Genomic DNA, 21,463 nt, shown 5'->3' with positions numbered 1-21,463 from the left:
GAAAGATCAGAGGTGGAGAAGGAGAGTGGCCAAAGAGGAAAGGGGAGGAACAAGCATGAGAAATGAGACAGTAGAGAACAAGAGGCTCAGCCCAGGCAGTGTGTGCTGCACTCCAGTCCAGCCAAGCCCTGTGCCTGAGGATCATCATGCTCTGCTCTGTCCATCAAGCTCTGGTTGTATTCCTGTGAGCTGGGTGTGCCTGCAATAACTACTAGCAAAAGTGAGACTAGCCATCAGGAAGGGATCCAAAACATGGAAAGACAAAACAGCTAGCCCAGAAACAGGAAAAAAGGCTCTGGGTCTGAACAAAGAGCCTTGAGAACATGACCCCTGGGACAGAGGCTGGAGAGCCCTGCAAACATGAACATGGATGTGAGCTGAGTGAAGGACTAGCAAATCTCAAAGCAGAGGGTAGGAAGAGGGTGAAGCCGTCTATCTTGTTCATTTCCTGTGAGGACTTTCTGTGTTTGTACCTGTCAAGGCATTGTCCCCTTTCTGCCTGTGTAGATCTGTGGCCACCCTTGCCTGTGGTGTTTGGAACCTGCTCCTAGCCTTCCTCATGGCTGGACTAGGAAAGGGGGATCCCCTTAGGTCCTCCTCTCTGACAGACTTCAATTTCTAACAAAGATGGGATGCTGAAAAACACAGCTCTTAGGTCACGGCCCTTAGAACAAGGCCCTCAGGTCCCTCTCACCAGATCAAGGCCCAAGGTGCTGTACAGACAGCCCTGCAGCAGCTGCATGCATTCATGGCTTCCTGCATTCCCCTCTGACTTCTCTGCCACTGACAAGCATCAGACCAGAAGCATGCAGTGATACTTCCCCTGACCAGTGAACCTGGACTCCTAGGGGCACCAGATGTACCAGCCCTTGGTGGCACTTCACTCACTTCCAATTGCCTGGCAGTCACAGTGCCCTCCCAGCATGTGGCAGCTGGTTTTCAGTAGCCCTGCTTGGCAAGAGAAGCAGCCCAGTCCCAGCAGCTCAGCTCTCCAAGTGCCCAGAGGAAGAGCAAGTCTCAGATGGCCTTGCCCAGATCCACACAGTTTTTGCACACCAGGGAATTCAACCGTTCTGGCCAATTTCTTAGCCATCAGCCTGCTCTCACCAGGACCCCTGTGTGGCACTGCCTGCTCCTACTGTCTCACATTCCCCCCCAGAATCAGCTTTTCCAGTCTACTCTCAGCCCTATCCCAAAACCCAGCTGCCCTTAGCCATTGTTCCAGCCCTACACCCTCCCTGCTGGATTCTCATCCCATGATGCAAACTCTCCAACTTTCTCCCCTTACTGCTCCCTGTCCCATGTTCTCCAGTACCAAAATGACTCCCAGGACACCTGAGATGACCCCCAAGACACACCAGAATGTGGGCAAAGCTGGAGGGTTAGTAGTCAGTCACTGGTGAGTTCTGGGGGAGTGTTAACTTTAAAGAGCAATCTGGGCTGGGCTCCTCAATCCATGTGCTCAAAGCTCCCTTAGGAAAGTCAAAGGAGCTGTCCCAGCTCTTCCCCTGCAGGGAAGGCCAGGAGGGTTTCGAGCACAGGGGAGCAGCATGAGGCTGTGCTGTATTCCCTGTCCCAAGGAACTGAAGCTCAGTGGCAAGGAAAACTGAGGCATGACCAGCCTGGGAGGCACAGCAGCCAGGGCAGTGGCAGCCAGGCACCTGCTGGAAGGCACAAAAAAGGCTTCTGTGCACAGTCCAGCCCAGAGCAGTCTTCTCCTAGAGGACAGCAATTTGTGCCTGCTTCCACCATGACTGAGCACAAGACTGGAGGTGTAGCTGATGCCCAGCACCGAACCTTTCATGCCTGCACACACCTCAGCACAGGTGGCATGCTGGGAGCAGAGGACCACAGTCAAGCATGGGCAGGTTTCCTGCCAGTGCAGTAGCACCACCCTCATCATCACAGCAAAGTGTGAAAGGCTTCCACCCATGTGGACACCCAACAAAGGCCCTGAGCCCATGCACTGCAAGCCCTTACCAGGGAACTGGATCTGCTGTTCCTACCAAGCTGCCCACAGATATAAATAGAGTTGCTAGTGGGGGTGGAGCAGCTCTGACTTGTGACTCTATTCTGGGGTCTCATGTCTCCTTCTTGCCACAGGTAAGGCAAATGAACGCCATGGGGTGGGCTGTGTGCCTGCACTCACACCTCTCAGTCATGCCTCAGTACCAGGAGCACCAAAAGATGAGCAAAACCAAAGTAATTTGGACAACCTGGCAATGCCCAGGGTCAGGGCTTGACATGGGGAGGAGGAGGGAGCACTAGCAAGAAGGGAGAGATGCTGTCCCCGTTCAAGTCTCCTGCCCAGAGGAGAACGTCAGCCCTGGGCCAGAGCAAATACAGCACAGCCCCCAGCCCGGGGTAGAGCAGACAGAAGCCAGCACTGACAAGGCTGTATCAGTGCTTACTCACGCAGCCCTGTGGGGACACATGCTCTCACCACAGCAGCTGGACCAGAATCCCACCACCAGCACCAGATGCAGGAGCTTTCCCTCGGAGGTAGCATGCGAGCTCAGGGAGAGGCTCAGGAGGCTCCCAGGACAGGGAGCAAGCGACACATTAGGCAGAGAGACTCAGGTTAGAGGCAGCAAAGATCCACACCAGTGGTACCAACAGGATGGGAACTGGGGCTGGAGTTCCCAGTGGAAGCAGCAGAAGCACAGTGGTGACACCTGCTCAGCTCCTCATCTCCCTCCACTGCCACCCATGCCAACCCCTGCCAGAGCCACTGAGCCCTAAAAGGCTGCTCCCATCCACATGCTGAGCTACAGCAGAACCCTCAGCGCTGTCCCACATAGCTGAAGGACACTAGGGCAGGGCTCCCAGGTCACTTGTCCCCAGTGCAGCCCAGCTGCAGGCAACACTCATGGGCAGCGCTGGGAGAAATGGGAGGCACTGACTGCAGCCAGCAGCAGGCAGGGCAGCACAGAAAGACAAGAGCGAGTGCTCTCCCCAGAGGTTCAGGAGCTGAGCCAAGGACCCCCAGAGTGTACCTTCAGGGGCAGAAGAGCCCCTGTGTGAGGCCAGGCAGGAGCCCCCAGCCCAGACTCACCGAGATGACCCGATCCCCCACGTGCAGGATCCCGTCCCGGTGCGCTGCGCCGCCCTCGGCGATCCGCGAGATGAAGATCCCCTGGAACACAGGCGGGGGGGGTCAGGGCAACCCGGGCTCCCCCCTGCCAGGCCTGGCCTTCCTGCAGCCTCTCCTGGGCACCAGGCAGGGCTCAGACCTTTCCCCTTTGCAGACCCCTCCCCTGGCACTGCCCACTGTTCCCCACTCCACACAAACCCTCCTCTGCTTCTAGAGCCACCTGCAAGCCTCCAGCTGCAGTAAAGCCTTCATGTGGCTGAGTGCCCAGAACAGATGTCAGGAGGACAGCAGCAAGATTGGATGTCACTGGCAGGGCTTCCGAGTCCCAGCCCCACCTCCTTTGAACTTCTCTCCTTCCCCGACTGGAGAGAAGATCCTGACTCCCAGAGCCCTCCTGGGCAGCAGCCCCAGGCCACACTGCACCGCTGCGTGCCCATGGGTGAGGAATCATTAAATGGTTTGGGTCAGAAGGGCCCTTAAAGATCATCCAGTTCCAACAACCCTGCGTGGCAGTCTCGGGCCGTGCCTGGGAGGTTGTCCAGGTGTTTTGTCCACACACACCGCGTTCCACTTTGCAGTTTTGCTTGCAAACACAGCTTCCCTCACTTCCCACGGAGCCAGCCTGGCAGTTTCACGGTGGGAGGGATTTTCAACCCACCACACCCTGCCAAGGGCAGGGACACCTCCTGCTGGACCAGGTCGCTCAGAGCCCCATCCAACCCGGCCTCCAACAATCCCAGGGAGGGCATCCGCAGCTTCCCGCGCCGGGAAGCCCCCGCAGTAGTGGCCAAGAGCTGGGAATCGAGGCCAGGGCTACTGACCGTGTCCCCGGCCCGGTAGGGCGTGGAGCCCTTGCCGCCGGCGATGCTGAAGCCCAGGCCCTTCTCGTTGCGCACCAGGCAGGTGGAGAACCTCTCGGCGGCAGGCGTCCCCTCGGGCCGCTCCGGGAAGCGCAGCCCCCCCCCTCCTCTCGCGGGGGCTGTAGTCGTCCTCGGGGCGCAGGGGGGTGACGGTGATGGCGTTCTCCGGCTCCACCATGCGCTCCCGCAGCACCGTCATGGACACCGAGCTGCCCGAGCCGCGCAGGGCCTCCACCGCCACGTGGTGCTCGGCACAGTGCAGCGAGACGCCGTTCACCTGCGGACAGGCGCGGGGGGAGCCCTTAACTCCTGCAGCTTCTGCCAGCACAGCACACCCGGCTCCAGCCTCCGCAGCCCCTCCCCTGGCTCCTGCAGGCTGCCCAGCAGCCCTCATCTGCTGCCCACAGGGGACCCTCCCGCACTTGCCCACCGCCGAGCCGCCTGTCCCAAGCCAAGGCTGCCCCTGCCAGGCACCCACACAGGGAGCTCCAACAACCTCGTCTCTTGTGTCATGTCCTCCTTCACGATTACCCACTTTGGACACAACTCGAAGATGGACAAGTACAGTGTGGGACTGGCTCCCTGTTAAGGAGTCCTCTTCTGCCCCACACAGCAAAGCAGATGTACAGAGGCTGCTGGTCACCCCACTGGGGACTGAGGCTCACTCTGCTTGAGGGAAGAGGCTTCCCAGCTCCACACCTCCGGGTGCATGCAGGAGCTGTTCCTGTCCTCAGGAAGCGGCAGCAGATTCACAGGAACATTAACTCTGAGCCAGGGAGAGTTGTGGGACATTGCCTCTGAGCTGGGGGGGTTGTTTTGCTCTTGCCCAGCTCTTGATACTTCGTTTGGCCTTCAGCATGAAGCAGACAACCCAAACCATGCTTCTCCCCACACTTTCACCACAGGCCTCTCCACAGCAGTAAGGTTCTTACCTCCAGAAGCTTGTCCCCAACACGAACCCCTGCACGAGCTGCAGGGCCCTCTTCTGACACACGGGAGATGAAGATACCCTGGGAACAGAATTGCTTATTAGAAGAGGTGAAGCCCATTCCTCAGTCCTCCAGAGCACAGAGAGGCTACCTCACTCCATCTGAGAGGAAACCCCTCACCAATGTCACACCTGGGTGTGGGGGCAGAGCAGCCACAACACCCCCCCGCGACGTGAAGTTGGAAGAGGATCAAATTCACCAGAGCCACCCCAGAGGTGGCAGAGGGGAAAAGAGAATGACACTGGAGGCCTTTTCCAGTGGATTGAGAACATGACACAGGTGATGCCACCACGTGTGGGGGACGAGTTCACACTCTGTGCCTTGTGGTCCTGTACCTTAGGAGACAGCTGGGACAGGAGCAGTGGGTCTGAGCTCTGGCTGCTCCCACCTTGCTCTGAGAGCCCAGCCCAGCCATTCAGCTGACCTCTACAGACATCCAAGCTGCAGCTACAGAGAAGCAGGCCCTCCAAGAGGGCACTGCACAGCTGGACAGCCCAGGGGCTTACCTCATCGTCGCCCTTATAGGGGGTGGAGCCCTTGCCCCCCGCGATGCTGATGCCCAGCCCCCCTGTCTGCCGCAGGATTGTCAGTGTCAGCTGGAAGCAAACACAGGTCACAGGTCAGTGCAGACCAGGAGAGTGCCAGAACAACATCAGGATGAGGTGTCCACCACAGAGCAAACCCAGCAGCAGTGGGATGGGACTGGGTAAAGGAGCAAGAACAGTGCTCACGCCACAGCCCAGCTCTGCCACGTGGCTCCCTTTGGGGTGTAAGTCCGTGCTGGGAGACTGAGGGCCATCCCAAGAGTGTCTGTAAGAGGAATGGCACCTCCTCCAGAACACCCTGGCCAGACACTTGGCTTTGCTCTGATGGAAACCAGTGTGTGATTCCAGAAAACCCATCTGCTCTGTCCAGCTGGCCCCTTCCTCTTCTCCCCTCTGCACGGGCAGGCTCAGGACTCTAACTGTGCAATCCAGAAGTCTCCTCTCCTTCCTGGCCCCACCTCTACACCAAATCATGCCCCTTCCAATAGCAAACCTTCTGGTCAGGCTTGAACCAAAACTGCTCCTATTCAGGACACCAGCACAAACCAGTCACTCACCCCAGTCGTGAGAAGGAAGACAGAGAGCATGTGGCAGGACACAGGGAAAGGAATGGGACAGACAGGGCTCTCTCAGGGATCTGTCAAGGCCAAAGACCAAGGAGCTGGTGAGGTAGATGACAGAAATGTACACAGGCTCCTGGAGAGACCCAGATTTGCTGTTCTCCAGATGTCACTTCTCTGGAAGCAATGCCAGAGCAGAGAGCGGCTGCTGCAGAGGTGTCTGGCTTCAACGTGGGGTCTGCCTGGCCTGGGCAGGACCCCAGCACGGGCAGCACAGGGAGCAGGGACCCTCCCTTCAAACCCTTCTTCTCTTTTACAAGGACAGAAGCAACAGCTTGTGGGCCTTCATGAGTTTAAACCACACCCATACCACCTCAGGAAATGCAGAACTAAAGAGATGGTCCTGACCATCTCCTCTGGTGCCCAGTCCACAGCGTGGCAGAAAGCTGCTGAGATCTTCACAAGAGAATCCCTGATTGTAGGTAGACCATAACAACATGGCCTCTGCTGCAAGACCCAGAGGCTGAGTACAACCCAAGTACTGAAAGACAAGGAGTGCTCAGGTGACAGAAACGTGGCAGGCCTGGGGCAGCACTGTGTGCCATCGACAGCTCTCTGGGAGAGCAGCAGGGGGCTGGAGGAGGGAGAAAGCTGCTGGATCTACCTGCAAACACCACTGCTTGCTTCCAGTCCCACCCTACTGCAGTGATGTCCTGAAGACTCCCAGCTACATTCAACACAAAGACTTCTAAAGACAATGGAAAAGTAGGTCTGCAGACAAGGACCAGAAAGCATCACACCAACAGGATCCAAGAAGCAGTATTCACAGAATCACACAGAACTTAGGGGGTTAGAAGGGACCTCAAAAGATCACATCCCAACCCCTGCCAGAGCAGGTCACACAGTAGTGAGTGCATCCAGGCAGGTTTTTAACATCTCTGAAGAAGGAGACTCCACAAGCTCTCTGGGCAGCCTGTTCCAGTGCTCTGTCACCCCCATAGTGAAGAAGTTTTCCTTCTGTTCACATGGAACCTCCTGCTCCAGCTTGCACCCACTGCCCCTTGCCCTATCATTGGACAGCACTGAGCAGAGTCTGGCTCTGTCCTCCTGACACTCACCCTTCACATCTTTATAAACATGAGTGAGGTCACCCCTCAGTCTCCTCTCCTCCAGGCTAAACAGATCCAGCTCCCTCAGCCTCTCCTCACAAGGGAGATGTTCCACTGCCTTCAGCATCTTTGTGGCTCTGTGCTGTCCTCTCTCAAGCAGCTCTCTGAGGTCTTTCTTGAACTGAGGGGCCCAGAACCAGACACAATGTTCCAGATGTGACCTCACCAGGGCAGAGAAGAAGGGTAGGAGAACCTCTCTCGACCTACTGACCACAGCCCTTCTGATACACCACAGGATGCCATTGGCCTTCTTGGCTACAAGGACATTAGGAAGAAGTTCTTCACAATGACAGTGGTAAAATGCTGGAAGAGGCTTCCCAGGGATGTGGTTGAGAACCCATCCCTGGACACATTCAGTATCAGAGTTGATGTGGCCCTGGGCAGGCTGATGTAGTTGGAGGTGTCCCTGCTGACTGCAGGGGCTCTGGACAAGATGCCCTTTGAGGGTCCCTTCGAACTTGATGCTGGATACAGCAGCAATGATGGCCTCTGTTTCACATCCAGTATTTCACATCACAGCCTGGACACTGTTTTTTGGACAAGCCCAGTAAGTTATCCCTTCCCAAAGCATGTCTGTCCTAGGGCTGCCCCAGAGCTGCCCTGACTCCCACCATGCCTGGCCTGACACCCTGGACTGACAGCCAACAGCCACCCTGTCCACAGGGGCAGCACAGCTCCCACCCTGCAACCACCACTGACTTTCTTGGGTGTTTTCCTCTTCTTTGTTTCTTCCCCTAGTACCAGGGCTCCAGGAGCAGCTCAGCTCAGTGGTGACAATAATCTGTGACCTGATCCCAGCTGATTCTGGCTCCTTCCTTTGTAGAAAGGGCAAACCTTTATCATGTTGTCAGCACACCCAGAGGTCCTTCCTAGCTCCTCCCAGATGGCCAAGCATCCATGTCCTCCACGGACAAGTTCCACTGGGGAAGGAGAAAAGAGAATGGAAGAAGCTGCCACTTCAGCCTAGAGCTGTCACCCCCCCTGAACTGCCTCTGGAGACCTGGGGAAACCCACCTGTGATTGATGGCACCACAGCACAAGCCAAGGAAGCAGCTGTAGGTCCTCTCCTCTCCTGTTTCCCTCATCCACCGTGTTTCTGCCAGTCTGTCTCTGGGGAACATCCCCAAGCAGGGCCTGCTTCCATCCCACCCCCTTCTTCAGGCATTTTTAATACATTAAATTAACTTGTGACAGAGCCACTTGATTCTGGGAGGTTTTCCAGCCTTAAGCATACATGGAGAAGCCAGAGGCGTGGCATGCATGGACAGGTTGACTTCCCAGCTGAGCATCACCTGGAGAGCACTTGGTGCTGTGCCCTGCCCCTGCCAGCAAAGGGTTTCTGCAGCCTGCTCTTGGCAGGGGCACAGCAGACCCAGAGGCAGGGGAACCAGGGTCGAGCTGCCCAAGCCTGCAGCTGATGTACTTCAGAACCTGCTGAAAGACCATGCTGCTTCTCCAGACAGAGCCAGGGCAGTGTGGGTTTCAGAGCTTTATTTCCAGAAGGCAGCAAGTGTCTGGAGGCACAGGCACCTTTCTAGGACTTGCTGTACAGGCAGGGGCATCCAAGTGTCCAGTCCCTGAATTTACACCACCTGGACAGCCAGCAGAGACACAGGAAATACAAACATGCCACAAATGCTTCAGACCTGTGTGTGGGCAGAAGCATGACGATGCAAACACATCTCATGGAGGCGAGGAACCACGCTTCACTCCAAGAGCAGCTGCAGAGTCCTCTGCTTATCACCCACGAGGAAAAACCCTTTCAGAAGGCAAGGGGACTGGAAAGTCCTCAGAACTGACTGAGATCTCCAAGATGTTCATCAGCCAATTTATGAAGTTCTGGCATCTTGACACCCTGAAATAACACTTAGATTGTGCTGCTAGACCAGGAGATCACACGGGATGGTGCCTGGAACTATCAGCTCATTGTGCCAGCCAGACTCTACAGGAGCAGCTGAAGAGCAGGCATGCCTCTCAGCAGACACACACAGGACCAGCACTCATGCCAAGCAGCTGCATTTTATGAGCTTTATGTCTCTCAAAAAAACCAAACACATCTCTGTTTTATTCTTCAACAAGACTCCACTCAGAATCATAGATCTGGTTGGAAGAGACCTTCGAGCTCCTGGAGTCCAGCTGTTAACCCAGCACTGCCAGGGCACCACCAAACCATGGTCCTCAATGTCACATCTCCATGGCTCTGATACCTCTCCAGGGATGGTGACTCCATCACTGCCCTGGGCAGCCTGGGCCAGGCCTGGACAACCCTCAAGGGGAAGACAAGTGGCTCACAAAGTCACAGCAGAGATTTAATACACAGTTTTGTAAAGCACAACATTTGTTACAACAAGCTGTCCTTATTGGCATGGATGCTGCTGCTTCAGGTGGGTATTTTACAAATCAAGACCTAGCAGAGGCTGAGAACTGGTCACCAGTGGAGAACCAAGAACAGGGCCCTGCCAAGAATGCATCACACCTGATCTCATCCCAAATCACAGTTTAAATGTTCATAGGTTCACACAAGGAGAGGCCAGGAGCCTTCAAAAGCAGTGGGGAGGGTCAGACTTCTTCCATCTTTCCATGCCATTAGTAACTCCACAGGAAATGGTTACTCCATGTTTGTAACACCAAAGGAATCAGGGATGCACCAGATGAAGTTGTCACCAGAAGGCTTCGAGTGATGCTCTTTGCTACAAAGCTCAAATAAATGACAGACTTTGAAACCACTAAAAACTGTGGAGTTAAAATGTGCAAAAGGGACATGAGAGACCAGACAAGTCCATGGAGAGCAGCTCCATTTGTACCTCAGTCCAGAAGCCCTCAGCTACGGACTGCAAGGACCTGGGGAAGTACCAGAGAAGGAACCACCACATCTCACTGTGGTCAGTGCTTCCTAGTCCCAAAGGAAGCCCCTAACAGCCACCATTAGAGACATCTTTGCACAGACATCACCCTCAGCTCTGAGTGCCCCTGTTCCAGGAACACCTCGGCAGAAGGGGGCACTTCCACAGCACATCAATCCAAGAGACACATGGGAGCTGGGGAGCCAGAGCACTGAGTCACCAGGCAAGATGAGAACAGCTAAATCTGCCTGGCTGCAGCAAGCAGCAACTCGTGAGGACGGGGGGACAGGCTGAAAATATCCATGACCCAACGGGAGGTGGGAGATTCCTGCAGGAGCTGCTGAGAGCTAAATTAAACCAATCATGGAGAAGGGAACAAGGAGAGGTCCTGCCCTGGCAGGGGAGCAGGCTGCTGGGTGCACACAGCGGGCGTTGGGCTCTGGTGTGATTCCATCCCCTGGCTCAGGTGGGATTGGAGTCACTAAGGGAATGGACACTGAAAAACAGAGGTGGCAGAGCAGAGACTGGAGGAGCCAAGCACCTCCCTGCCTCCTCACTGCCCACCTCCCATCCAGCTCAGTGCCAACCAAGCATGAAGGCCCCAGGGGCTGACAGCAGTGGTAAGAGCAGGCAGAACAGGAACCTGCAAGGTGAACACACTGGTGGAGGCCTGCAGAGCCTCCCCCAGAGAGACTCTAGAGGGGTGAACACTTCACCACATGAGGATGAGGAAAGGAAGCACTCATGAAACTATGAAACATGGTGACTCTGAACTATGACTGAAAACCTGGGCTCACTGAGATACAAGTCATCTTGGGGTGAATATCTAGAGATGTGAGCATGCAGCCCCCACACAGCCATGAATCACAGCTCAAGCTATAGCTGAGCATCCACATCCATGGGGGGGTTGACAGAGATTTGATTTCATCTTGGTATTAGCACACAGTGCTCACAGTGAGAACAATCATTCACTGGAACAACCTCCCTGGGGATGTGGTGGAGTCTCACCAGGGGAGGCTGGCCAGGCTGGTCCTTCCCCACAACACAATGGGCCTCTGGAGCTCAGTTCCAACCTGGGCTGTTTCGTGAGACCCCACCTGCAGTACTGCATACAGATCTGCTGCCCCCAGCATAAGCAGGACATGGAACTGCTGGAGCAGGTCCAGAGGAGGGCCACAAAGATGATCAGAGGGCTGAAGAACTTTCCTATGGGGACAGGCTTAGAGACTTGGATCTGTTCAGCCTGGAGAAGAGAAGGCTCTGGGAAGACCTTAGAGCAGCCTTCCAGTATCTGAAGGGGGCTAGAAGAAAGCTGGAAAGGACTTGTACTAATAGGCTGAGAGGGAATAGATTGAAAGCCTGAGCAGGGCAGATTTAGACTGGAGGTGAGGAAGAAATTCTTTTTGGTGAGGGTGGTGAGACACTGGAAGAGGTTGCCCAGGGAGGCTGTGGATGTCCCCTCCCTGGAGGTGTTCAAGGCCAGGCTGGATGAGGCCTTAAGCATCCTGGCCTAGTGCAAGGTGTCCCTGCCCCTGGCAGGGAGGTTGGAACTAGATGAGTTAAGGTCCTTTCCAACCCAAACCACTCCATGAATCTATGACTCCAGGACTAGCTCTGCCACTGATGAATTCCAGAAACATGAATGGATAAAGGCAGTGCCCAGGTGTGCCATGGGAATGGAAATGCCAACAGCAGGAGGGTCCTAAAAGGAACAGGGTAGGCTAAAGCAGGGAATGGCACAGGACTAAGTCTCTCTGGAAAGGAAAACATTCAACCTCTTGGAGAAACAAAATTTACTTTGAACAAAGCTACCAAGCCTCAAACCATTCCCAGAGCTGAAAATGGGACAAAATCCTGGACATGGAGGTCCTGTGGGTTCAGCTGGAATAAGGGGCACAAACAGCTGCATTTCTTTCTCCCTTCAGCAGTAAAGAACGTGTGCTCCTCTTGATTCTGGGTGATAAAACCACTGCTACAGGCACTTGGTTTGCATCCTTCTGACTACAAAATTTCACCCAGAGGCTCCTCTTAGCCCATTCTTTTCTTACTGCTCTAAGGGTCCATTTCAACAGTGTGCATTTGCAGGCCACAAGGCCAGACACATCCTGATGCATGGCCACAGATGGAGAGAGGCGATTCTGCCACTTTGCTCTGCTCTGGTGAGACCTCACCTGCAGTACTGAGTCCAGCTCTAGAGCCTTCAACACAGGAAGGACATGGACCTGATGGAGAGGGTCCAGAGGAAAGCTCTGCAGAGGGACCTCGACAGGCTGGACAGATGGGCAGAGTCCAAGGGCAGGAGATTGAACACATCCAAGTGCCAGGGGCTGCACATTGGCCACAACAACCCCATGCAGAGCTACAGGCTGGGGTCAGAGTGGCTGAGAGCAGCCAGGCAGAGAGGGACCTGAGGATACTGGTTGATGGTAGGCTGAACATGAGCCTGCAGTGTGCCCAGGCAGCCAGGAGGGCCAATGGCATCCTGGCCTGCATCAGGAACAGTGTGGCCAGCAGGAGCAGGGAGGTCATTCTGCCCCTGGACACTGCACTGGTTAGGCTGCACCTCGAGTCCTTTGTCCGGTTCTGGGCCCCTCAGTTTAGGAAGGAGGTTGACTTGCTGGAACAAGTCCAGAGAAGGGCAACAAAGTTGGTGAGGGGTTTGGAACACAGCCCTGTGAGGAGAGGCTGAGGGAGCTGGGGTTGCTTAGCCTGGAGAGGAGGAGACTCAGGGGTGACCTTATTGCTCTCTACAACTACCTGAAGGGGGGTTGTAGTGAGGCGGAGGTTGGTCTCTTCTCCCAGGCAACCAGTACCAGAACAAGAGGGCACAGTCTCAGGCTGTGCCAGGGGAGGTTTGGGCTGGAGGTTAGGAGGAAGTTTCACACAGAGAGAGTGATTGCCCATTGGAATGGGCTGCCCAGGGAGGTGGTGGGGTCGCCGCCGCTGGGGGTGCTCAGGACGAGGGTTGACAGGATGCTTGGTGCCATGGGTTAGTTGGTTGGGTGGTGTTGGGTGATAGGTTGGACACGATGATCTTGAAGGTCTCTTCCAACCTGGTTTATTCTATTCATTGCTGTATCAAGAGTTGTAACCATTAACCCAACACTGCCAAGCCCAGCACTAAACCATGTCCCTCAGCACCACATCTGTATGGTTTTTTCAACACTTCCAGGCATGGCACCCCCACCACATCCCTGGGCAGCCTGCTCCATGGCCTATCCCCTCTTTCAGCAAAGAAATGGCTCCCAACAACGTCCAACCCAAACCTCCCCTGTCACAACTTGAGGTCATTTCCTCTCATCCTTCTATTCTATTTTGGTACTTCCACCTCCCCCATCAGAGCAACACCAGCAGTTCATAACTGGGTGTTTCTGATGATTGATAAGATTTCTCTTGAGACCTTGAAGCAGATCCTCATTCTTCTCCCTAGTTCAATTTTTTAATGCCAGCTATAACATTTGCCTCTGTGCTAGCTGTGCTCCTCTTCAGCTGGCTGAAGGGTAGACATGTACATGTGGTGCTGGTGGTGTACTTGGTAGTGTTAATGGTTGGACTCTCTGATCTGGAAGGTCTTTTACAGCTTTAATGATTCTGTGGTTAGAGCAGGAGAAGGAAGCTCTACAGACAGTTCTGCATCTGTGTCAGGAGTCACTCCACAGCTTGCTCCCTGTTCCTTCAGAGAGCTCCAGTTCAGACCAAACCTGCAGCTGCCACAGTGATGGAGATAAACCAGCAGCAACTACACAAGCCACCTCCTCACTCTGTAGGTGAATGGAACTTCAACTATGCCCTGCAGATCTGAACATGAAGTTGTACAAGGGGAGAGACCCCAAGCCCTGTCTCCCAGCTGCTGGAGGCTCACAGCACAAGAACATCAGGGTCCTCCAACCCAGTGGGAAGAGGTCATAAGGACACTCCTGTGGCAATGAATAGAAAGCAGACAAGTTCTAACAGCAAACATGGCACCTTCTGCCTTGCTCAGGGGAGCTTCCATCATGTAAAGAGGGAAGTCCCAGCATTGTGGGTTTGCTAACACAGGAAGGAGTCTCCTCTGTCAGAAGGTATCTTCTAGCTAAGGCAGCTGAGCAAACATTGGTAACATCATACAGGAGAGGTTCACTCATCTCTGCAGGGCCTGGAATGTTCAGGTCACCTTGTGGGACAAGTGAATTTGCTAGGTAAGAATTCTAAGCCCAAGAAGGTCCTGCCAGGCTCGTGGTCTCACCCAGAGAGCACCACAGCACCGAGGGCCACATGTGAAGGCAGTGGTGTGGTAGCCTCAGAGAGATGAGCAGGACTGCTTGTGACACAGGACATCCTCATGGCACCCAGTCAGCAAGAGAGGCCTTCCAAAGCTGAACCCCTTAACAGGGGGTCCTCAGGACCCAGCTCCCTGTGGCCAGCATTAAGGGTGGTGCCAAGCACGAAGCCTTCAAACACCAACAGTTCTGCTTCTGAGCAACTGCCACAGGAGAAGGCTCCTTTGTAGGGAAGATGTGACTGCCTCTGACTCCAGAGGACAGGACAGGCACCTGAGCAAAGGCAGCTGCCAGGATCTTTTCCACCTTGTGCAAGGAAGTCAAAGAGCCTTGAACATCCAAGCTCAGCCTCTCTTCCTCTGAGGGAGAGGACTCAGCAGCACACCCAGTGCAGCTAGGAGAAAGCATCATGCCGAAGCAAAAGCCTTTGATGATCCTCAGCCAGCACAAGCCTTGCCAGTGCAGAGCCCTTCATGACTCTGACATGCAGAGGATGGGTTAAGCCTAGGCAACCACAGGAGGACTCCAGCCATTACTGCAGGCAAAGCAGCACTGGTCACTCAGAATGTGGGACCCTTCTTCCACTGGGACCTTCAACCTGCTCAGCAATTCTTTCTGGACTACTTCTTCCAAAAATCACCTGAAAAAAGACTTCAGGTGTAACCTTGTGCCTTCAAGAGCAGCTCAGCATGCTTCTCCTCTCCTTTCCTCCAAAAGCCTGCCTACCACCCAGACACAGCCACTTCTGCAGGGAAGTGGGAGACAGAACATGGAACAGCAAGCAGTAGAAGCCAGGTCTCCAGGAGCATCATGCACTCCAACAGATGATGTCTTACACTACAGCAGAGTCCCACTGGCACCAGCAGCTGAAGGAGCTCTGGCAGTACCAGCACCAGGCTCCCCACCCCCTGAGATGCTGGCAGAAGCTAGGCAGATGTCTCCATCTGGCAAGGTTCTTCTTTGGCTCAAGACTATGGTTTAGGCTTGAGGAACACACAATCAGCAGCTCCTTCTCTCCAGGAACTGCATGAAGTTACACAAGGAATGTGACAGCAGCATGAGGAACTTCAACTGTGCTGCTCAAGGGGCTCCAGGCTGCTCTCCACACTATGATGCTCTCACTTAGTTCCATCAGCCCACTGCTTCAGCTGTCACTGGCTCTTCTCAAGGACCTGAAATGACCCCTGGAACAGCAGGCAGATGTTCCTTCTGGGATGGGTCACTTCCCAAGCTAATTCTCCACTCAGATGCTAAGAAGTCTCTGAAGCCCTGGATAGTTCTCCTGTTGTCCTCCACCTGTGCACTGAGGCAGGTGCTTTCCACAGCCCATATGCTAGGAAAGGTGGCAGGGACACAACTGCAGCAGGAGTGAGGTGTCCCAGGTGCCTAGAGCCCCAGTTCAGCGCTCACTGATGGCATTCTCAACCCCAGCCCCACTGCCTGGTTCCACTGATGTTTCTTGAGACAATGCCCCACAGGAGCTGCAGCCCTGGTAGGTGCTCAGCATGAATCCACCAACACAACAGAGCATCAGCTGACTGAAGAACCCAGCAGCCACCCACTGAGTGCAGCACTCCCCCAAAGCTGTAAGACAATTCACTGCTTCCCAAAGCTGGTGTGGTCTGGGGTGACCTCAGCTACCACCGCTCATCTGGTGAACCTCTCTTGTGCTTGTCCTCAGGAGCTGCACTACCACACTGCTCTGCACACTGAGGGACAGATCTGCCCTGCAGGGACACCAGAGCAAACTGAGGCCTCTAACCAGCCACCCTCTCCAGCCACCACAGAGAAGCTTCAGGCACTTCCACCAGATGCAGGTGAAGCTCAGGCAAGAGCCATGGAACAGGCAGGCAGTGTCCTGACACAAGGCTGAGATTTCCTGAGCCACTGCACCTCGGGGAGCAAGGAGAGAAGGACCTGAAGAGAAGGATTAAGAGCAGCCATTTCCCCAGTGAGGGATGAGGAAGCCCCTGGCTACAGCTTTGCCTTGGAGTGACAGAAGAGCAGAGGCAAAAGAGAAAAGCAAGGAATACTTGTCAGTGATCTAGAGCTAGGAGAGGCACAGCTAACAGTGGACCACATCTGAGGCAGTTCACATTTCTCCTGAATTTGCCACCTCCCTTCCACAGCCTTACTGCAAAGCCACAATGGAAACTGCTGAGGAGGGAGAAGGACAGAGCCCAGCTCACAGAGACAAGCAGGCCAGCACACAGGTCACACATGGGACTGGCACCATTCTATGTCCTACAGGAGAAAGCCTCCTGAAAGCCATCAGCACTGACAACAGCTCCTACCTCAGGGCATTAGCACCCTGCTCCCAACCACTCCTGGGGAACACAGCCTCAGGAAGTGGATCACAGCCAGAGGATGAGACAAGGCAGCAAGATACAGGACCTTAAACTCAGGCACTGAATGCAACACATGTCCAGGGGCTTTACAGATCCTCTGGTGCCACCTGCCCTCTTCTGACACCCCCTCCAGTGCCACCTGCCCTCTTCTGCCATCCCAAACTGCTGCACATGATTCCAGAAGGGGCTGAAGGAGATGCACCACTCATTAGGTCCAGTCCATCCTTCTCAGGCCATGGCATTGTGTCCTGAGCTGGATCCTCCGTCTCCCAAAGGGTCATGCACAGTACCCAGCAGTTTCTTGAGGCCTCTGCTCCTTCAGGGTTGCCCCCCACTCCCAGAAGTGAGCACCAATTTCCCTTCACCCTCTCTTTGCTCGGTGCACAGCAAACAGAACCCGACCTTTCCACCTCAGCCCCTCTGGGCTCTCACATTGCTTCCCTCTCACTCCTGGTCTGCAGCAGCCATTCTCACCTCAGGGATGGAAGAGTAGGGAAAGGAGGTGAAAGCAGGGGAGGAAACAATCACTGGGTGTCTGTGATCAGTCAGGTCCAGAAGCCACTTGACCCAGAGAGATCAGTTTCCCCTACAACGAGGGGAGAGCCTGGGAAGCAAATCAAGCAGAGGGCATGATTTTGGCAGAGAACAGGAGTGGTACAGACCTCTTCCTCCTCAATGCGAGCAGGTTCAATCAGCAGATTATTGGCTTGATCAAACGACACCCCCTGTTAGGACAGGAACCAGCAAAGAGGCATGCGGATTAGTGGAGCATAAACCAAACCCACCACCACGACCACCACCACCCAACACACACCACTGACAGGGCACAGCACCAGAGCAGACCCCCTCACACCGCTCCTGGCCACCACCTTCCCCGGGGCCAGCGACAGGGCGGCTGCCGGGGCACAGCCTGCAGGGTGCCAGCGCCCGGCGAGCCGCAGCCCATCCTCGGGGCCACCTTCGCTCTGCGCTGGCACCGCAGGGCTGTGGTCACCAGGCTCACAAGCTGGACACTATTAGCTGAGGTCACCCTTCTGCACCGAGTCCCTCAGTGAAGAAGGAAGGATTGAAAACACAGGAGGAGAGCCCAAAGGGTCGCTGGTGCCACCCAGCTGCTGCACAGGAGTGAAGCGGTCCCAGATCCAACCGCGCTGGTCCCACTGGGAAGGAAGAGCCTCTGGTGGAACAGGATAGCCTCCCAAGGACCTAGGGACCCTGTTTCCAAAGGCAGGGGCCCTTGGCATATTTCCTGAAAACAAAATGTCCCTGCAAGACCTCCTGGTTTAAGGACTGGGGCTCCTGCACAGCTTGCTCTGCCCTCTCCTTCAACGCGTGCGCAGCACCTTGCTGGACGTGCCTCTGCGCGGGGCCACTGCTCCCCACGTTCCCCACGTTCCACTTCTGAGGACAGCTCAGGAGGCAACCAGCCCAGAAGGAGGAAACTGCCATTTCCCAAGCAGGAGGCTCAGACAGTAACAAAGGTGTCTGGCAGCCACCAAGCCTGTGGTCTCAAGACCTGTGCAGACTTCACAGGGTTTGCCAACACATCCTCAGATTCAAGTTCCTGACTAAAGCCTCAGGAGTGAGGGCACCTCCAAAGCCATCACACAACTCCACTATCAACTGGTCTAACCTCACACAGTGTTTCTCTCAACAGTGGTTTCCTACTCCACTGTGAGGATCTTCCTCAAGCAAGAATCTCTGCATGTCCCAAACCAAAACGTGGTGGTTTAGCTGAGTAGAGCTCAGGACCTCCTATCTCACCAGCCCCCAACACAAGCAGAAAGGTCCACAATGGCCTCATGGGGATGGCACAGCTGCAGAGTATGAGTTCCCTAAATGGGAGTACATCTGGGGCATGGTGGGTGGGAGCAAGGGGAAGGGCTCCCTCCTGTCTGCTCTCACTGCCCACTCCCCTCCAGAAGCAGAAAGGCTAACATGAGCCTGAGGTGAGATCCATCCAAAGCTTATCCTGTGCAAAGGAGGTGCAACAACCAGCAAGCGCGGAGGCAACTGAAAGGCACGGAAGAACCTGTGGGTGGTGGGACAAAGGAGATGCTCCTGCAGCACAGGACACATCACACACAGCAAAGAGGGTGCAGGAACCTGGGTACAGCACAAGGAGTCAAGACACAGGCAGTGTGGCACAGCTCTTGGACAGCCACATGAGCCCCAGAACCAACCGCAGCTCTCCCACCCTCAGCGCATCTCTCCTGAAGTGCTGGAGCCTCCTGCCAAGGTTTCCATGGGTACCACATCAAGCTGGTTGGTAGCTCAAAGCAGCAGAAGGGAAGTCTGGCACCCCTCTGATTGCGCCCCCTCCCCACAAGACCTTACCTTCACCGACGGCTGAGCAGATAGAGCTCCACTCTTTCTGTCATCCTCATCCCATGCTTCCTCCTGATCCTCAGCCTCTGTGTTGTTATTGCAGCCTCCCAACTCCTCTTCCTCTTTGGGGACACCATCGCTGTTCAACCCCTGCAGAAGTGCCACCACTGCCTCTGGCTTGGGCAGCTTGGTTATCTTGAAGTGTTTCTTGTAGTGGGGTGTGTCCTTGCGGATCAGCCTCTGCTTCTCCACCGGGAACGGACGCTCTTCATCCTCATCCTCATCCTCGCTCCGTATCAGCGTGTCCTCAGCAAAGTGCACAGTGGGCTGCAGGGGCAAGGCCCCAGAATGCTGTGAACCTCAGGCAGCAGCAGTGCAGACACCTGCTGTCCCCCCACCCAGGCGGGCAGAGCCAGCACTGCTACGTTTGTCTGGGACAAAAGACCAAGTGCCACCACATTTGCCTTTCCCCACCTCACATCCTCCACCCTGACATCTTCTGGCAGCTCCAGGGACTGAGGGCACTCCAACCTGTGAGCCCCATTTTCCCACAGCCCCCATCTGGTCTCCATGCTGCCCAACCTGGCCTCACAGGCTGCCTCCACCTGTACTTGGCCTCCGCAGCCTGTGCTGGCCACCAGCAATGCCCAAATCCCACTCTGCTCGCCCATCTTGGAAAACCTCAGGTCCTTCCACTTTTCCCCCCGACCTCGCCGCCGTTCCCAGGCTCCTACCTCATTGTATTCCACTTCCACGTCCTCCTCCTCTTGGTCAGCAGCTTCCTTATGCTCCTCTTCGGCTCTGGGCCTCGCCTCTTTCTCCACCTCTGGCACCTCGGGCAGCTGCCCGTTGGGCCAGCCCCGCTCTGCCTGCTCCTCGCCCCCGTGGTCGGCGGAGGCTGTGCTGGTGGACAGGTGGGAGTCCTCGCTGCGCTGCGACGTGGCGCTCAGCCTCTTCTCCTGAGGAGAGCATTCAAGGTCAAGATGGACACCAAAGCAGCAGGCAGAACGACGCTGTGTGCCTGCTCCAAGCTGGGGTATGACCCAGTACCAATGCAAGCAGCTTTCCCTGCCAAGCCTGCTGCACCCCACCACGGGCCACCTGTGGCAGTTTTAGGCTGTGCCTAGGAAAAATGTCTGCAGATTGAGTAGAAAAGTAGTAGCATGCAAGTAAATTACCACTGGATGGGAAAGGGAAAATAATGACAAGGGCTAAGCAATCCCATTGGTCTGATAACTAACAAAGGTAGTTGTATTAACTAGCTCTTCTTTCTCTGCTCTTCCCTCTAGCAGATACTAGCTGGTGGCTTTTGCTTGGCTGTTGCTGATCTTGGCTGTGTTCTTCTTGTGCCTAAGTACTAACTACCTGCTCTCTGCTTCACAACAACCCCATGCAGAGCGACAGGCTGGGGTCAGAGTGATTGGAGAGCTGCCAAACAGAAAGGGACCTGGGGGTACTGATTGACATCTGCCTAAACATGAGCCAGCAGTGTGCCCAGGTGGCCAAGAGGGCCAATGGCATCCTGGCCTGTATCAAGAATAGTGTGGCCAGCAGGAGCAGGGAAGTCATTGTGCCCCTGGACTCAGCACTGGTTAGGTCACACTTGAGTACTGTGTCCAGTTCTGGGCCCCTCAGTTTAGGAAGGGCATTGAGACACTTGAACGTGTCCAGAGAAGGGCAACAAGGCTGGGGAGAGGCCTTGAGCACAGCCCTGTGAGGAGAGGCTGAGGGAGCTGGGGTTGCTTAGCCTGGACAAGAGGAGGCTCAGGGGAGACCTTATTGCTGTCTACAACTACCTGAAGGGAGGTTGTAGCCAGGAGGGGGTTGGTCTCTTCTCTCAAGCAACCAGCACTAGAACAAGAGGACACAGTCTCAAGCTGTGCCAGGGGAGATTTAGACTCAAGGTGAGGAGAAAGTTCTTCACAGAGAGAGTTGTTAGCGATTGGAATGTACTGCCCAGGGAGGTGGTGGAGTCACCATCCCTGGAGGTGTTCAAGAGGGGACTGGATGTGGCATTTGGTGCCATGGTTTAGTCATGAGGTCTGTGGTGACAGGTTGGACTTGGTGATCTTTGAGGTCTCTTCCAACCTTGGTGATTCTGTGATTCTTTTTCCCTTGTCCAGGGGGAAGAGGGGGAAGCTGTTGGTAGCCCCCTGGTTTTGTTGTTTATAAAGTGTAAATCCATGTCAATAATGTGTGTTCTGCACACATCCATGGCATCTCACATTTCTAGACTACAGTTCTGCCTGTAAATGTAGCTTCATTTGCTCAGCTTCATTGCTGAGCACGTCTGGCAATTTTATTCTGGGGGTAATTTCAACCTACCACACCACCCCTGTCCCACCACCCCTGTGTTGGTGCCATCACACCTGGGCAGCAAGATGCCTCCCCTGAGCACTCTGTTCCCATCATTCTGTACTAGGAACACCAGAGCCTTCCCCTCTCCCTGTCTGTTGACAAAGTGAGAG

General features: G+C 55.0%; 1 protein-coding gene across 1 annotated transcript in view; it reads right to left on the bottom strand.

Annotated features, from left to right (window-relative positions):
- Positions 1-21,463, bottom strand: part of SCRIB (scribble planar cell polarity protein) — an 86,744-nt gene that overhangs the window by 34,649 nt on the left and 30,632 nt on the right. Inside the window, 8 exon segments of the mRNA XM_054167437.1 lie at positions 3,056-3,136; positions 3,916-4,056; positions 4,058-4,231; positions 4,887-4,964; positions 5,450-5,539; positions 17,330-17,392; positions 19,005-19,322; positions 19,730-19,954. Of these exon segments, the coding sequence (XP_054023412.1) occupies positions 3,056-3,136; positions 3,916-4,056; positions 4,058-4,231; positions 4,887-4,964; positions 5,450-5,539; positions 17,330-17,392; positions 19,005-19,322; positions 19,730-19,954 (1,170 nt within the window).

Source organism: Dryobates pubescens, chromosome 14 (assembly GCF_014839835.1).
Source record: "Dryobates pubescens isolate bDryPub1 chromosome 14, bDryPub1.pri, whole genome shotgun sequence".
NCBI classification, from domain to species: Eukaryota; Metazoa; Chordata; class Aves; order Piciformes; family Picidae; genus Dryobates; species Dryobates pubescens.
This window is presented reverse-complemented; position numbering and strand designations above follow the sequence as displayed.